The sequence below is a fragment of the Sceloporus occidentalis genome, unplaced genomic scaffold (assembly GCF_023333645.1).
Source record: "Sceloporus occidentalis isolate IW3139 unplaced genomic scaffold, rSceOcc1.0.p SCAF_69, whole genome shotgun sequence".
Lineage (NCBI taxonomy): Eukaryota > Metazoa > Chordata > Lepidosauria > Squamata > Phrynosomatidae > Sceloporus > Sceloporus occidentalis.
The window spans coordinates 2,386,295-2,404,337 of NW_028317049.1; the positions used below are offsets into that span (position 1 = coordinate 2,386,295).

The window sequence follows — 18,043 nt, forward strand, 5'->3', positions numbered from 1 at the left end:
CCAAGGGCCATCCAGTCCAACCCCATTCTGCCATGCAGGAACACTCAGTCAAAGCATCCCCGACAGATGGCCATCCAGCCTCTTTTTAAAGACATCCAAGGAAGGATACTCCACTGTCAAACAGCCTTTACTGTCAGGAAGTTCCTCCTAATGTTGAGCTGGAATCTCTTTTCCTGGAGCTTGCATCCATTATTTTTAGTCCTGTTCTCTGGAACAGCAGAAAACAAGCTTGCTCCCTCCTCAGTTTGACAGCCCTTCAAATATTTAAACAGAGCTATCATATCACCTCTTAACCTTCTCTTTACCAGGCTAAAGATCCCCAGCTCCCTAAGTCTCTCCTCACAGGGCTTTATGGTTTCCAGACCCTTTAACATTTTAGTCGCCCTCCTTTGGACATGCTCCAGTCACTCTTTGGGTTTGGTTGGTTGACCACTTACAAATCTAAGTAACAGTAACGCTATCTAGCTTGCAATTTACCAACTTGTGTGCAAGAATATCACAGAGGACCTTGTCAACAGCCTTACTGAAATCAAGATATATTACATCCACAGCGTTCCTGTGATCTACCTAGCTTATAACTCTTTCAAAAAAAGAAGTCAGATTAGTTTGCCATGACTTGTTTTTTGAGAAACCCATGCTGGCTCTGAGTGATCACAGCATTACTTTCTAAGTGCACACAGACTGATTGCTGGTCTAGAACCTTTCCTGGTATTGACACCAAATTGATTGGTTAGCAGTTGTCCAGGTCCTCTTTTTTCCCCTTGTCATTGATGGGGAGAATACTCATCCTGCTCCAGTCTACTGGGTTCTCTCATTTTCTTCAAGAATTGACAAAGGTGATCAGTAGTGATCATAGAATCATAGAATAATAGAGTTGGAAGAGACCACAAGAAGGGCCATCCAGTCCAACCTCCTGCCATGCAGGAAATCTCAATCAAAGCATCCCTGACAGCTGGCCAACCAGCCTTTGTTTAAAGACCTCTAAAGAAGGTGACTCCACCACTCTTTGAGGAAGTAGTGTGTTCCAATGTCAAACAGCCCTTACTGTCAAGAAGTTGCTCCTGATGTTGAGCTGGAATCTCTTTTCCTAGAGGTTGCATCCATTGTTCCAGGTCCTAGTCTCAGGAGCACCAGAAAACAAGCTTACTGCCTCCTGAATATGACAATATGATTCTGAGATTACAGATGCATATTCTTTTAGTACACTTGATTGCAGTTAAACTGGCCCTGAAGACATTGGCGCAGTACAGACCGCCCCAAAGGGGCGGCCTATAGCTGCTCCTTTTTCTGCTGGATTGGGGGCCAGGGCAACCTCACTGGCAGCCCTGCGTCCCCAATCTGGAGTTTTTCCAGGCTTCATGCCCCCGGACACCCCCAGCCCTACAGAGGAGAAAGGGGCCACGGAGGCATCGCTGACGCAGCCATTTGGTTGCCACGCCAACAATGCAGAGACCTGAAAGGAGCTCCATTTTGGAGCTCCTTTCCGCACCTCTGCCAGGCCGCCATAAGCGGTCTAGGGCGGCGCGGAGACGTCACACTTGCGCCGCTCCATTTGGACACGGTACGTGTGTGACTTCATTGTCATGCACCTTGTGTAGACGGCGCCATGTAATAATGGTGCCATCCACACGTACTAGGGTTAGGGAGTGTGCGGTTGGTGCGCGCTCCCTAACCCTAGTACTGCTGGGAGCACGTTGCGTTTGGGCGGTGTGTACCGCACCTTGGATTCATTTATAGTAGCTATGTATTCCTGTACAATCTCTTTAGTTAATCTGGGTTGAAGTCCTCCTACTGCATAATTTCTCCTATTTTTGACCACTGTTTTACTTTTGGAGAAGACTGAGCCAAATATGATGCTGGGCAGTTGTACTTTTTTTCTATCTCTTCATAGCATCTCATCATCTATCTAATATATATTTAATCACAAATTCCTTAATTGCACAGTTGAAAAAACATATTGTTTGGAATACAGTTCCCAGAATCCTTCCAGGCACCATGGCTCCATCATATGTTTAACCAAAACATGCCATCATCAAGCAGAAGGAGGAGGTATGAGCAAGCTTGGAGAAGCTGTTTGTAGAAGTACAAACAAGTGGACATGAAGAGGTGATTGTTTGGAAAGAGAAATCCAGCAAACTGTGTAGTGATGGAATGGAACATCATGGAAAAGGGCCCTTGGTATTCTGTTGTAGGTCCTAACATAGTATATTAATAGTGAAATTCTCTGAGTACAGATCCTATGTAGCCAAGACGTTACTCACAAGAATAAGACAACAGCATACTCAACAAAAGGTGTCACAAACTTCCTGTCTTGCCAGAAGAACAAAAATGGAAAATGGGATGGAGGGATGGAGTGTCTACAATACAGAAGAGAAACACCTCACTTGGTCCTATGTGTGTGATCTACATGGGGTAATTTAAGAAGAATCTTGAAATGAAACATACCTTACTCCTCTGGCTTCCACTTCTTTGTTCTTCTGATTTAGGTCCCTGTTTTTTGGTGGGAAAGAATGGTTTGGTCAATTATTTTGAGACACACATCTGATAGAGATCTGAGTGTACATTCCTCATTATGAATGCAACATCAAACTCATGCCACTTGGTAGAAATTAAAGCTGTGTGAAACACCTATAATCCATTCTATGGTACCATTTCCCGCTGTTCATGCCAAACTATGCATTAAGAGAAAGGCAGAACCATAAATAAATTTTTCCTTCCACAAAGGGATTTCCTCAGATATATATGCCCCAGTAATCAGGTTTGCACATTTTGGCGTGGTACATACCGCCCTGAAAGGGTGGGCTGGAGGCGTCTGTTTTTCTTCTGGAGGGACACCACAGCAACAAAACCGTGCGATGTCCCTCCGCAGTAAAAAGAACCGGAAAAAATGTTTTTTAAAAGGCGCCTGGCACACATCACAACTACGCCATTGGCGCACCAGTGATGTAAGTGATGTGCAGCGGCATTTATATGCTGTGCGTCTCTTACATCAAGATGGCAGAGGCCACCATTATGACAACGCCATGATGTGCTAGGGTTAGGGACCGTGCGGTTGGTGCGCGGTCCCTAACCCTAGAATTGTTACCTGGATGCCCCTTCTTGGAGGTATGTACCAGTTTTAAGACTGTGTTTACCTTCCACAAACCAAACCAAAGCACACTGATTGCAAGATACAAAGCAAGAAGGTCACGTGCAGTGACAAACAGACGTCTTTCACTGCTTGAGGGAGCACTTCATAGAAATATGTGCTAAATGGGGGGGGGGGGGTTTAAAGTAGAGAATGTGAGTCACATGTAGCTGCCCTGTGGCCCTCCTTCCCATTGCTTTAAACTGGAAGAGCTCACCATGTACATGCAGGGGTTATGGAAGGCACTTTCCCCCCTGTTTTTGCTCTTTCCCGAGCCGGTAAAGCCTTTATGAATAATTTCTGGTCACTTTCTATTATGAAAAATTCCCTCCTGGGCCTCAATCAAATGGGGAAGGGGCTCCAAACTTGCTGAAATTGTATCACACAGTCAAAGAATGCAATAAGCGATTTAAACAATCTTCTTTTCGCTGCAAGAAAATCATGTCGTTTTTTAAAAATCTATTTGTAACCTGGGACTTATTCTGCACAAAATTTGCACATGGTCGTTTTGCATAGAAAACAGCATTTTCTGCACAATATTTTTTTACGCAGAAATATTATTTACTGCCCAGAAAATAGTATTTTCTGCACCAATCAACCACATGCAAATTTTGAGCATAATAATAATAATAATAATAGGATTTATTTATATCCCGCCCAATCACTGGGAATTTGGGCGGCTTACAACAGTGAGGATAATACAAAGCAATAACAATAAACATGAAAACAATAAAATTTACATTAAAATAAGCCCTGAACTGCAAAGATTCTCATCAGTCCAAGATTATTCTCAGGGTTTCTCGACACTTGGAAAAATACAATGAGCCTGACACCTGAGACATCACAATAGACAGTAAAAACAATAGTATACGCAATATAAAAGGTCTGAGGAACAATTTCACCATGGGCAAACTGTATGCCCAAAGCATGGCAGCCTTAGTTTAGATATCTTGTTTCTAATGAGAGAGATATTACTAGAAGGTTCTTCTCCGTGTGCCTTCCAGCTTTATTGACCTTACGGGTAAGTACACTCATCCCTCCATATTTGCAGATTTGACAATTGCGGATTTGATTATTCGCAGATTTGATTAATATGTTCTCTCTAGGACTATCTAGGTCCTCCAGTGCAACTCTATGGTCAACATTAACCAAAAATTGCACTGAAAGACCTAGAGAGAACATAGAATCATAGAATCATAGAGCTGGAAGAGATCGCAAGGACCATCCAGTCCAACCTCTTGCCATGCAGGAAATCCAGATCAAAGCATCCCTGAAAGATGGCCATCCAGCCTCCGTTTGAAGACCTTCAAGGAGGGAGACTCCACTACACTCTGAGGAAGGAGTGTGTTCCACTGTCAAACAGCCCTTACTGTCAGGAAGTTCCTCCTAATGTTGAGGTGGAATCTCTTTTCCTGCAGCTTGCATCCATTGCTCCGGGTCCTAGTCTCTGGAGCAGCAGAAAACAAGCTGGCTCCCTCCTCAATATGACATCCCTTCAAATATTTAAACAGAGCTATCATAACCTTCTTTTTTCCAGGCTAAACATTCCCAGCTCCCTAAGGCATTCCTCATAGGGCATGGTTTCCAGACTCTTCACCATTTTAGTCGCCCTCCTTTGGACACGCTCCAGTTTCTCAATGTCCTTAATAATAATAATAATAATAATAATAATAATAATAATATGTTTTATTTATAGACCGCTATTCCGCAATGATCATAGCGGTGTACAGTAAAAATCTTAATGCAATACAAATACAAGGTGACAAAGGAGGGAGAAGTCTCGTCCTTCAGACAGTCCCTGATGTTGCTGGGTCTGCCTGATGACTCCCTCTGAGGCCGAGATGACAGTTGAGGAGGGAGGGGCCTCTTCCTTCAGGCAGTCCAAGATGTTGCTGGGTCTGACTGATGGCTCCCTCTGAGGCCGAGATCACAGTTGAGGAGGGAGGGGCCTCTTCCTTCAGACAGTCCCTGATGTTACTGGGTCTGCCTGATGACTCCCTCTGAGGCCAAGATGACAGTTGAGGAGGGAGGGGCCTCTTCCTTCAGGCAGTCCAAGATGTTGCTGGTCTGCCTGATGGCTCCCTCTGAGGCCGAGATCACAGTTGAGGAGGGAGGGGCCTCTTCCTTCAGACAGTCCCTGATGTTGCTGGGTCTGCCTGATGGCTCCCTCTGAGGCCGAGATGACAGTTGAGGAGGGAGGGGCCTCTTCCTTCAGGCAGTCCAAGATGTTGCTGGTCTGCCTGATGGCTCCCTCTGAGGCCGAGATCACAGTTGAGGAGGGAGGGGCCTCTTCCTTCAGACAGTCCCTGATGTTACTGGGTCTGCCTGATGACTCCCTCTGAGGCCAAGATGACAGTTGAGGAGGGAGGGGCCTCTTCCTTCAGGCAGTCCCTGATGTTGCTGGGTCTGCCTGATGGCTCCCTCTGAGGCCAAGATGACAGTTGAGGAGGGAGGGGCCTCTTCCTTCAGGCAGTCCCTGATGTTGCTGGGTCTGCCTGATGACTCCCTCTGAGGCCAAGATGACAGTTGAGGAGGGAGGGGCCTCTTCCTTCAGGCAGTCCAAGATGTTGCTGGTCTGCCTGATGGCTCCCTCTGAGGCCGAGATCACAGTTGAGGAGGGAGGGGCCTCTTCCTTCAGACAGTCCCTGATGTTACTGGGTCTGCCTGATGACTCCCTCTGAGGCCAAGATGACAGTTGAGGAGGGAGGGGCCTCTTCCTTCAGGCAGTCCAAGATGTTGCTGGTCTGCCTGATGGCTACCTCTGAGGCCGAGATGACAGTTGAGGAGGGAGGGGCCTCTTCCTTCAGGCAGTCCCTGATGTTGCTGGGTCTGCCTGATGGCTCCCTCTGAGGCCAAGATGACAGTTGAGGAGGGAGGGGCCTCTTCCTTCAGGCAGTCCAAGATGTTGCTGGTCTGCCTGATGGCTCCCTCTGAGGCCGAGATCACAGTTGAGGAGGGAGGGGCCTCTTCCTTCAGACAGTCCCTGATGTTACTGGGTCTGCCTGATGACTCCCTCTGAGGCCAAGATGACAGTTGAGGAGGGAGGGGCCTCTTCCTTCAGGCAGTCCCTGATGTTGCTGGGTCTGCCTGATGACTCCCTCTGAGGCCAAGATGACAGTTGAGGAGGGAGGGGCCTCTTCCTTCAGGCAGTCCAAGATGTTGCTGGTCTGCCTGATGGCTCCCTCTGAGGCCGAGATCACAGTTGAGGAGGGAGGGGCCTCTTCCTTCAGACAGTCCCTGATGTTACTGGGTCTGCCTGATGACTCCCTCTGAGGCCGAGATGACAGTTGAGGAGGGAGGGGCCTCTTCCTTCAGGCAGTCCAAGATGTTGCTGGGTCTGACTGATGGCTCCCTCTGAGGCCGAGATGACAGTTGAGGAGGGAGGGGCCTCTTCCTTCAGACAGTCCCTGATGTTGCTGGGTCTGCCTGATGGCTCCCTCTGAGGCCGAGATGACAGTTGAGGAGGGAGGGGCCTCTTCCTTCAGGCAGTCCCTGATGTTGCTGGGTCTGCCTGATGGCTCCCTCTGAGGCCAAGATGACAGTTGAGGAGGGAGGGGCCTCTTCCTTCAGACAGTCCCTGATGTTGCTGGGTCTGCCTGATGGCTCCCTCTGAGGCCGAGATGACAGTTGAGGAGGGAGGGGCCTCTTCCTTCAGGCAGTCCAAGATGTTGCTGGTCTGCCTGATGGCTCCCTCTGAGGCCGAGATCACAGTTGAGGAGGGAGGGGCCTCTTCCTTCAGACAGTCCCTGATGTTACTGGGTCTGCCTGATGACACCCTCTGAGGCCAAGATGACAGTTGAGGAGGGAGGGGCCTCTTCCTTCAGGCAGTCCAAGATGTTGCTGGTCTGCCTGATGGCTCCCTCTGAGGCCGAGATCACAGTTGAGGAGGGAGGGGCCTCTTCCTTCAGACAGTCCCTGATGTTGCTGGGTCTGCCTGATGGCTCCCTCTGAGGCCGAGATGACAGTTGAGGAGGGAGGGGCCTCTTCCTTCAGGCAGTCCAAGATGTTGCTGGTCTGCCTGATGGCTCCCTCTGAGGCCGAGATCACAGTTGAGGAGGGAGGGGCCTCTTCCTTCAGACAGTCCCTGATGTTACTGGGTCTGCCTGATGACTCCCTCTGAGGCCAAGATGACAGTTGAGGAGGGAGGGGCCTCTTCCTTCAGGCAGTCCCTGATGTTGCTGGGTCTGCCTGATCGCTCCCTCTGAGGCCAAGATGACAGTTGAGGAGGGAGGGGCCTCTTCCTTCAGGCAGTCCCTGATGTTGCTGGGTCTGCCTGATGACTCCCTCTGAGGCCAAGATGACAGTTGAGGAGGGAGGGGCCTCTTCCTTCAGGCAGTCCAAGATGTTGCTGGTCTGCCTGATGGCTCCCTCTGAGGCCGAGATCACAGTTGAGGAGGGAGGGGCCTCTTCCTTCAGACAGTCCCTGATGTTACTGGGTCTGCCTGATGACTCCCTCTGAGGCCAAGATGACAGTTGAGGAGGGAGGGGCCTCTTCCTTCAGGCAGTCCAAGATGTTGCTGGTCTGCCTGATGGCTACCTCTGAGGCCGAGATGACAGTTGAGGAGGGAGGGGCCTCTTCCTTCAGGCAGTCCCTGATGTTGCTGGGTCTGCCTGATGGCTCCCTCTGAGGCCAAGATGACAGTTGAGGAGGGAGGGGCCTCTTCCTTCAGGCAGTCCAAGATGTTGCTGGTCTGCCTGATGGCTCCCTCTGAGGCCGAGATCACAGTTGAGGAGGGAGGGGCCTCTTCCTTCAGACAGTCCCTGATGTTACTGGGTCTGCCTGATGACTCCCTCTGAGGCCAAGATGACAGTTGAGGAGGGAGGGGCCTCTTCCTTCAGGCAGTCCCTGATGTTGCTGGGTCTGCCTGATCGCTCCCTCTGAGACCAAGATGACAGTTGAGGAGGGAGGGGCCTCTTCCTTCAGGCAGTCCCTGATGTTGCTGGGTCTGCCTGATGACTCCCTCTGAGGCCAAGATGACAGTTGAGGAGGGAGGGGCCTCTTCCTTCAGGCAGTCCAAGATGTTGCTGGTCTGCCTGATGGCTCCCTCTGAGGCCGAGATCACAGTTGAGGAGGGAGGGGCCTCTTCCTTCAGACAGTCCCTGATGTTACTGGGTCTGCCTGATGACTCCCTCTGAGGCCGAGATGACAGTTGAGGAGGGAGGGGCCTCTTCCTTCAGGCAGTCCAAGATGTTGCTGGGTCTGACTGATGGCTCCCTCTGAGGCCGAGATGACAGTTGAGGAGGGAGGGGCCTCTTCCTTCAGACAGTCCCTGATGTTGCTGGGTCTGCCTGATGGCTCCCTCTGAGGCCGAGATGACAGTTGAGGAGGGAGGGGCCTCTTCCTTCAGGCAGTCCCTGATGTTGCTGGGTCTGCCTGATGGCTCCCTCTGAGGCCGAGATGACAGTTGAGGAGGGAGGGGCCTCTTCCTTCAGACAGTCCCTGATGTTGCTGGGTCTGCCTGATGGCTCCCTCTGAGGCCGAGATGACAGTTGAGGAGGGAGGGGCCTCTTCCTTCAGACAGTCCCTGATGTTGCTGGGTCTGCCTGATGGCTCCCTCTGAGGCCGAGATGACAGTTGAGGAGGGAGGGGCCTCTTCCTTCAGGCAGTCCCTGATGTTGCTGGGTCTGCCTGATGACTCCCTCTGAGGCTGAGATGACAGTTGAGGAGGGAGGGGCCTCTTCCTTCAGGCAGTCCCTGATGTTGCTGGGTCTGCCTGATGGCTCCCTCTGAGGCCGAGATGACAGTTGAGGAGGGAGGGGCCTCTTCCTTCAGACAGTCCCTGATGTTGCTGGGTCTGCCTGATGACTCCCTCTGAGGCCAAGATGACAGTTGAGGAGGGAGGGGCCTCTTCCTTCAGGCAGTCCCTGATGTTGCTGGGTCTGCCTGATGGCTCCCTCTGAGGCCGAGATGACAGTTGAGGAGGGAGGGGCCTCTTCCTTCAGGCAGTCCAAGATGTTTTTTGAATTGTGGTGCCCAGAACTGGACACAATATTCCAGGTGGGGCCTGACCAGAGCAGAATATAGTGGCACTATTACTTCCCTTGACCTAGACACTATACTTCTATTGATGCAGCCTAAAATCGCATTGGCCTTGTTAGCTGCCGCATCGCACTGTTGACTCATGTTCAGCTTGTGGTCTACTTGGACTCCTAGATCCCTTTCACATGTTGTTTCCTTAAGCCAGGTGTCCCCCATCCTATATCTGTGCATTTCATTTTTTCACCCTAAGTGCAGTACCTTACATTTCTCCCTGTTGAAGTTCATTTTGTTAGCTGTGGCCCAGCTTTCTAGTCTATTCAGGTCACTCTACTAGGCCTTTGTAGCTCCTCCAACGCAGTCCTATAGTCAGTGTCTGTCGGACATTGACCACAGAGTTGCACTGAAGGACCTAGAGATTCCTAGAGAGGTGTCCTTTCATGTTAAAAACATGGTGTTTTTGTTATTTGTGTTTTTTCCATATTCATGGGGGTCTTCTGTCCCTAAACCTAGCGAATATGGAGGGACAGGTGTACATATATTGGGCCTCCAAGACTGAACTGAGAGGGTTCTGAAAGACTGTTATGGGTTCTTCTTGCTGAAATTTAGAATAACAACAAAAATGGATGTTTCTATTCCTTTTTTTAAAAAAAATCAAGCATTCTCCTAATAATACAGTGGGCCCTCCGCATTCACTGGGGTTAGGGGCACAAGATCCCCATGAAAGTGGAAAAACTGGAAATTAAAAAAAAGCTATTTTTTTTTACCTAACGGAAGAACTCTCTAGGAATCTCTAGGTCTTCCAGGGCAACATCTGCTGGAAGTTGACCATGAAATTGTGCTGGAGGACCTACAAATGCCTAGAGAAGTGTTCTCTCTAGGAATCTCTAGGTCCTCCGGCACTACTTTTGGCGGAGGTTGACCACAGACTCACGCCGAAGGACCTAGAGATTCCTAGAGGGAACATATTAATTAAATCTGTGAATAATCAAAGCCACAAAATACAAAGCCGCAAATATGGAGGGCTGATTCTACTGCTACATTGTGATTACCTTGTTCCTATTGGGTTGTTCAAAATAAGGAAACCTGTTGCTTACTGCAACTGTTCCCTTGCCTTCAAGCAAAAGCAATACTGTGAAGTCGAAAGCTTTCATGTCCGGCATGCATAGGTTTTTGTGGGTTTTTTGGGCGATGTGGCCATGTTCTAGAAGAGTTTATTCCTGACGTTTCGCCAACATCTGTGGCTGGCATCTTCAGAGATGCCAGCCACAGATGCTGGCGAAACGTCAGGAATAAACTCTTCTAGAACATGGCCACATAGTAAAAAAAAAAAAAAAAAAGCCGCAAAAAATTACAAAAGCAATACTTTTTTACAAGAACAACCTAACTACAGATAGAATCACTCCACCCAAACAAATGCAATAAATTTATCTTCAGACTAAAGATACTCAAAATATTGAGGGGGAAGTCAGTTCCCTTCTTATTAGAATCATAGAATAATAGAGTTGGAAGAGACCGCAAGGGCCATCCAGTCCAACCCCATTCTGCCATGCAGGAAATCCAAATCAAAGCATACCCAACAGACGGCCATCCAGCCTCTGTTTAAAGACCTCCAAGGAGGGAGACTTCACTGCACTCTGAGGAAGGAGTGTGTCCACTGTTGAACAGCCCTTACGGTTAGGAAGTTCCTCCTAATGTTGAGGTGGAATCTCTTTTTCTGCAGCTTGCATCCATTGTTCCAGATCCTAGTCTCTGGAGCAGCAGAAAACAAGCTTGCTCCTTCCTCAGTATGACATCCCTTCAAGTATTTAAACAGGGCTATCATATCACCTCTTAACCTTCTCTTCTCCAGGCTAAACACCCCCAGCTCCCTAAGTCGTTCCTCGTAGGGCATGGCTTCCAGACATTTCACCATTTTAGTTGCTCTCCTTTGGACATGCTCCAGTTTCTCCATATCCTGTTTAAATATTCTCAAAGGCTATATTAAACCACTTACATTCATGTCTACAACTAGCCCCAAATGGAATAAGTACATGAGCATGACCCTCACCTGCATTTTTTCCAGCATTTCGAAGAATTCTGCAGACTGAAAAATCAAAGAAAGAAATTTGTCAGCATGTTGACGCAGCAACAAAGAAATCACTTTTTAAAAAATCAATCATCATTTTATTTCAATTGTGAATGCTATTTTAAGGGAAGCTACAAGCAAAAATTGCAGCAACCATTGGTTTGAACCCAGAAATATCCATCTCATAAGTTCTAGTAGGGGAACCCTGTGTCTGATCTGTTTGTACTAAATCGATGTCCTGTCTTTCTACCAAAAGAGGCATCTTTCTCAGAGGACAGTTGTCTCTAGTTGAAAAGCTGCCTGATTTCAGTCCAGTTTCAAAATAAAGGAAGTTAAGAAGGAAGAGTAGCACAAGCTTGTATGGGTTTGTGAGCCCTTGAACACCTTTTAGCCCCTGGACAGCAAATGAACAACAAAAAGTCACACAGAAAGCCACAATCTTTCCCTCCTAAGGCCGTTATCATACGTGGGATATGTGCCCCCATCCCGAAGAAAATGCCAAGCAGGGCCAATTCGAAAGTGAGCCAAATTGAGTGATTAATTACCACACGTGAAGAGCAACGCTGTGGTTGTTCCAAATGCAAAGCGGAGCGAGTGCAAAATAAATTCTCACATCAGTACATGCCCTGTTTGAATATTTGAAGGGATGTCATATTGAGGAGGGAGCAAGTTTGTTTTCTGCTGCTCCAGAGACTAGAACAATGGGTGCAAACTACAGGAAAAGAGATTAGGAGGAACTTCCTGACAGTAATGGCTGTTCGACAGTGGAACACTCTTCCACAGGATGTGTAGGAGTCTCCTTCCTTGGAGGCCTTTAGACATAGGCTGGATGGCCATCTGTCAGGTATGCTTTGATTGAGAGTTCCTGCATGGCAGAATGGGGTTGGACTGGATGGCCCTTGTGGTCTCTTCCAACTCTTCTATGATTCTATGCTTTTATAATTCTATGAGACTTCAGGGTGGTTGTCTCTGCAAGAAGCATTTTGTAAATGGGAGCTAAGAGAGAATAATTGGACTATATATAGATACTTGCTGGAGAAAAAATATCAGGGAAATGGAAAATTAAATAGCAATAAGAACATTTCTATACCGCCTATCAGTGCACTTAAGCACTCCCTAAGTGGTTTACAAAGTGTAAGCTAGCATACATACTCGACTATAAATTGATCTCATGTATAAGTCGAAGGCATGTTTGGGGCCCAGAAAATTATGGATTTTGATATGACCCATGTATAAGTCGATGGTAAAATCGACAAAGGATCTATAGGATGAAGCAAAGGAAAATGATGCTAAAGAATGTAACAAAATTCCAGCAGACATAACTGTCTGTGCTCCCACTAAAGGCTGGATGGATGAGAGAGCAAAGTGCTTTCAGGACAGATTATACTTTTGCCTTTCACCAGGGGATGGCTCCCTTTTTATAAGAGTTAAAGTACAGCACTTACATTGACTTGTGCATAAGTCGAGTCAGGTTTTTTGGGTCAATTGTTGACTAAAATTTCTAGACTTATACATGAATATATATAGCAATTGTCCCCAACAAGCTGGGTACTCATTTTAGCGGTCTCAGGAGGTTGCCAGGCTGAATCAACACTGAGTTCCTGGGTGGGTTTTGTAGAGATTATTTTTGAGGGGCTCATACCATGCAATTGTCTCATTTCCTGCCAGGAAACCCAAAATCCAATGGATTCCCACCGTCAAAATCCAAAAGTGTCAGAAATGGAGGGGAAGCGAACTTTCCGCAGTGCTTCCCCTCCCTGCATCTTAATCCTCCTTTCTTTGGGAAGGATGCTTGTTTATTATGAACGTACCAATATGGACAGACCTGCAGCAAGTGCCGTAATCAGGCCGAAACTAGGGTTCAGGAGCACGCAGCAACCGCATACTCCCAAACCCTAGCATGCGGCAGCGGTGCCATCGTGGCAGCCTCCCGTCCACAAGGGGGCTGCCATGATGACATAAGCGCTGCACAGCATCCAGACATCGCAGGCAGGAAGTGGCGTCATGGCGGTGCCCTTTCTTGTTTGCGGCATTGCTCTAGGCAGCTTCTTTTTGGCAGTGCGTCGGTGCTGCAGCGTGCGGCTGCTGCCGCATCGACCTGGGGCAAAGACGGTTGGCGCGGAGCTGCCTGACTGTCAAGTCCCAATGTCATACTACACTGTTATAGTGCTATTATTCCACTTTAACTGCTATGGCTGCCTCCTGTGGAATCCTGGGATTTGTAGTTTAGGAAGGGGCATTTGGAATTCTCTACTGAAGAGTTCTTAGGTGTCCCTAAACTACAAAGTTCAGAATTCCCCAGGAGGCAGCTAGAGCAGTTAAAGTGGAATAACAGCATTATAATAGTGTAGTGTGATATTGTCCGAAGACTCCCAGACCAGCTGGTGAGTTATTTTTCTTTTTTCTTTATATTTTATGGAGGACAGCTTCCTAAAATAATAATATAAAACGATCCCACAATTGAATTACCCTGCTGTCACTAGACATAGGAGATGTCCTTGCAAATGACTGGAAAATTCAGAATGCGATACAATAATCTAGTTAGATTGGGCTGGCTAGCTGGCACCTTGCCACTAATTTTGCTAATGGAGGACGTCTGCCTTTGCTCTGGCTCTTTCCATTTCCATTTTTTCCCTCCCTTTGCATTGCAGTAATGGGTGCCACTCGACGGAGCATCCCTTTGTTGCTTTCCTACATTGCTTTTCAGTTTGCATTATTGTGGCTGCAACACTGGTAGGTCCTTAGGGCTGCAGTGCTAAGATGTGGTTTCTAAGGCCTGTTACAGACTGCCAAAATAAAGCTTCTTCGGGTCTCTTTGGAGGTATGCTGTTTAAATGATGCATGCATGCTAAGAATCCGGAAGCTGCACCAAAGCTACACTCCAGTGCTTAGGAATGGAGTGTGGCTTTGGCGCGACCTCCGGACTCTTAGGACCCATGCATCATTTAAATAGCATACCTCCAAAGAGAATCGAAGCAGCTTTATTCTGGCAGTCTGTAACAGGCCAATGATGATGAAAACTTGGCTTCTTTTTAAATAGAGGCATTTGTTTTGGATCACTTTGGATGTTGTACAATTAAATATATACAATGCTGATCCAGATGGAGAAAAGTCCCTGGAAGTATCGAGACCTTCGCATTTATTTCAGTTTGATTTTATTGGCCTGTTCACGGTTTTGCATCCTTGAAATATCCCGGGTTTCCTCCACTCCATTCTCCCTTGTGTTCTTCCTCCTCACATGTCACATCTAGATTTAGGCAACATTTTAGAAACTGGCCTTCATCAATTTCCACGGAGCCCATTTTAGTTAATATTCAGGTGCCAAAGCGCTTTAGCAATATTATATTATTTAAGCACTAATTTTATTGCTAGCATTCCTCCTTCCTTTTCTTGATTTTTGTTCATAGATTCATAGAGTTAGAAGAGACCCCAAGGGCCATCCAGTCCAACCCCCTGCCATGCAGGAACGTTCTGTCAAAGTATACCCGACAGATGGCCATCCAGCCTTTGCTTAAAGACCTCCAAGGAAGGAGACTCCACATCTCTCCAAGGGAGTGTGTTCCACTATCAGACAGCTCTTACTGTCAAGAAGTTCTTCCTATTGTTTAGATGGAATCTCTTTTCCTATGGCTTGTGTACATTGTTCCGTGTTCTAGTCTCTGGAGCAGCAGAAAACAAGCTCCCTTCTCTATATGGCACCCTTTCAAATACTTAAACAGGGCATTAATATTACAACAAAAAATAAAGAACTTTTCAAAAATAACTACGAGAAAATTTGGAATAACATTAAGAGTGATCTGGCAAGATGGAGAAATTTGAAACTATCGTGGATGAGAAGAATTGCACTTATTAAGATGAATGTATTGCCAAAAATGATTTTTCTCTTCCAAAGCCTCCCTATTATAATTAGTGATGTCCCATTTAAACAATGGGAGAGAGATTTATCTAAATTTGTCTGGAATGGGAAAAAACCCAGAATTAAAATGAAAATATTATATGATTTGGTTAACAGAGGGGGAATGGCACTACCAAATGTAAAATGGTATTATCAAGCCTGTTCTTTAGATTGGATCATAGATTGGATAAGATTAGAAAATAAAAGAAATCTAAATTTGGAAAAGTTTGAATTGAAATTTGGTTTACATGGATACCTATTATATGATAAAATAAAATTAGATAAAAATTTTAATAATCTCATTATTAGGAAATATCTACTACGGATTTGGCAAAAATTTAAGAAAAAGTGGTGTCTGAGAATCCCTTTATGGGCTTCGACAAATGGAGCTTTGTTTGGAAGAGAGCAATATAAAAAGAATGATTGGGTGACATACAATGATATTACAAAAATGGTTGAGGGGAACAGGATTATGAAATCACAAGAAGAGTTACAATCTGAAGATATTAATAGTAATTGGTTTGCTTATAGACGAATTTGAGAACGTTTTTTAGTTGATTTAAGAGAAGGAATTGGCGAGGGTGACTCAAATTTAGAAAAGATTATAAAAGATCCAAAAAACCAAATTTCAAACCTATATAAATTAATATTGGAATATGAATTGGAATCTGAAACAGTGAAAGAATTCATGATTAAATGGGCTAAAGATATAAATGAAACAATACAATTGGAGGAATGGGAAAATCTTTGGAAGGGAAAAATTAAAAAAATGATAAGTATTGATGTAAAAGAAAATATATATAAGTCCATGTACAGATGGTACCTTACCCCAGTTAGATTAGCAAAAATGTTTAAGAAAAATAAAGACATATGCTGGAAATGCAATAAAGAAATAGGTAGTTACCTACATATGTGGTGGAATTGTCCAAAAGCAAAACAATTTTGGAAAAAGATACATATAGAAATGAAAAAAAAATTTGGACTGAAGGGAAGACCGACCATTAAAATTTTATCTCCTTAACATATTTGATGCCAAAGAATATGGTAAAAAGATATATGAAAAAGTGTTATTGTACGCTTTGGCCGTGGCAAGAACCATATTTGCAAAGAATTGGAAGAAAGAAGAATGTCCGGGAATTGAAGAATGGAGATGGAAGATGTTAGACTTGTTTGAGATGGATAAATTGACATATTTGGTTAATAATAAAAGTCTGGAAGAATTCCATGACGAATGGGAAATTTGGAGGACCTATTTGAGTAATGTGAAAGAAGATAAAATATTTATTATTATAGAAACGTAATTAGAGGAATTAATATTAGTCGAAGCAAAAAAGTAACTTTATTGATTTTTATTGATTTTTAGGATAATGAATATATTAATAGTGATTAGAAAATGAAGATTAAGTTATAACAAGTAGGATTAGAAATATTATATGTTGGATAGAATGATGGTAACAGGGAAAAGTAGAAGTCGTTAATGCAATTGGATGTTTGAACAATATAGTAATAAGAGATTTTGCAGGATTCAATAGAAGAAATAGATTTAGGTAGAGTTCAGTTAAATTACAAAGATAAGAAAGAATGAATGAGATAAGTCAGTGACCTAGGAAGAATTTAGGAATACAAAGAATTGAAGAAAAATATTTTATTGGAGTGTAGTCTATTTTATGTGAACACGATTGTATTGTTTTTAAAATGTTTAATAAAATTTATATTAAAAAAAACCAAATACTTAAACAGGGCTATCATATCACCCCTTAACCATCTCTTCTCCAGGCTAAACATACCTAGCTCCCTGGTTGAACCTGGGTCCTGGAAGAAATTGCTGTGTTTACTGGTAGCAGCAATCTTAGGTTAGTTCCAGAGTGTATCCACACTGAGAAATGATCCAGTTTGATGCCACTTTTATTGCCATGGGTCAATGCTATGGAATCCTGGAATTTGTAGCTGTTGTGACACTGGAGCTTCTCTCTGACAGAGAAAGTTAAATATATCCGCAAACTACACATCCCAGAAGTCCAAAGCATTGACCCATGGCAGTTAAAGCGGTGTCAAACTGAATTATTTCTGTAGGGTAGATGCAGCCACAGACTTGGGGTGATTAAATGAGGCATATTTAAACCATCCTGAAAATGCATGCAGGACAGAGTCGAGGATGAGCTAGCTATTTGTCTGAATTCTTCTTTAGTGATAACCCCCTTTTTCCATTTCTTATACACATCCCTTTTAAAATCTAGCTCAGTTGAAAGGGCTTTTGTCATTCATCCCAATTTCTTGAGACACCTCCAATTTTTCCTCCTCACTGGAACTATTTGAAGTTATGGCTTTGATATCTACCTTTTAAGAAACTCCCATCCTATATATCACTGTACCTGTATATGTGCTTCATGTTTGTAGAAAAAAGTATGTGGCAAGCTGAGCTTGGAAAAGTCATTTTGGGACTCTTTTTGAATCCCTTAAACATAGGGTTGCCATAAGTCAGGACCTCCAAACCAGGACAAATGTAGGACAAAAATTTAAAATGTAGGACATTTTTTTAAAATGGAGGACACACAAAAAAAATGAGTGATTTTTTAAAAAAATGTTAATATAAATGCGGAGGGGAACAGGCAGGGCGAAGGAGCCTCGCTGAAGCTCAGGGAGGCTTTCTTTTCCCGCCTGGGCTCTGTTTTTGCCGGCGGAGCTCAGGCGGGGAAAGAAGTCTGGCCTCGGCCGGTGAGGCTTCTTTCCCTCCCTCGGCTCCGGCGGAGCCAAAGAGGAGAGGGAAGCCCCCCTGCCAAAGGAGAGAGGCCTACACAGGCCTCTCTCTTTCCCCTGCCCCCGCTGTTGCAGACTTTGCAACAAAGCCCGGGGGCGGGGGCAACCCGGGGCGGGACCGTGCAGACCTGCCCAAAACCGGGAAAGTCCTGCCCACAGGCAGGATATGGCAACCCTACTTAAACAGCATGGTTGCAGACTGGTGATTCTGGGAACGGT

At 45.5% G+C, this 18,043-nt stretch overlaps 1 protein-coding gene across 13 annotated transcripts in view; it reads right to left on the reverse strand.

Annotated features, from left to right (window-relative positions):
- LOC149286400 (rap1 GTPase-activating protein 2) overlaps positions 1-18,043 on the reverse strand; it is a 370,335-nt gene that overhangs the window by 96,527 nt on the left and 255,765 nt on the right. For 12 of the 13 annotated variants that reach the window (XR_016277602.1, XR_016277601.1, XM_089494081.1 and 9 more), the window contains 2 exons: positions 11,155-11,190; positions 2,446-2,490 (listed from right to left, as the gene is read on the reverse strand). Coding sequence is in view for 10 of the 13 variants with exons in the window: in XM_089494081.1 (XP_089350207.1) it covers positions 2,446-2,490; positions 11,155-11,190 (81 nt within the window). In the remaining 3 variants the exon portion in view is untranslated. The remainder of the gene's footprint in view (positions 1-2,445; positions 2,491-11,154; positions 11,191-18,043) is intronic. The other variant, XM_089494082.1, reaches the window with a different exon arrangement.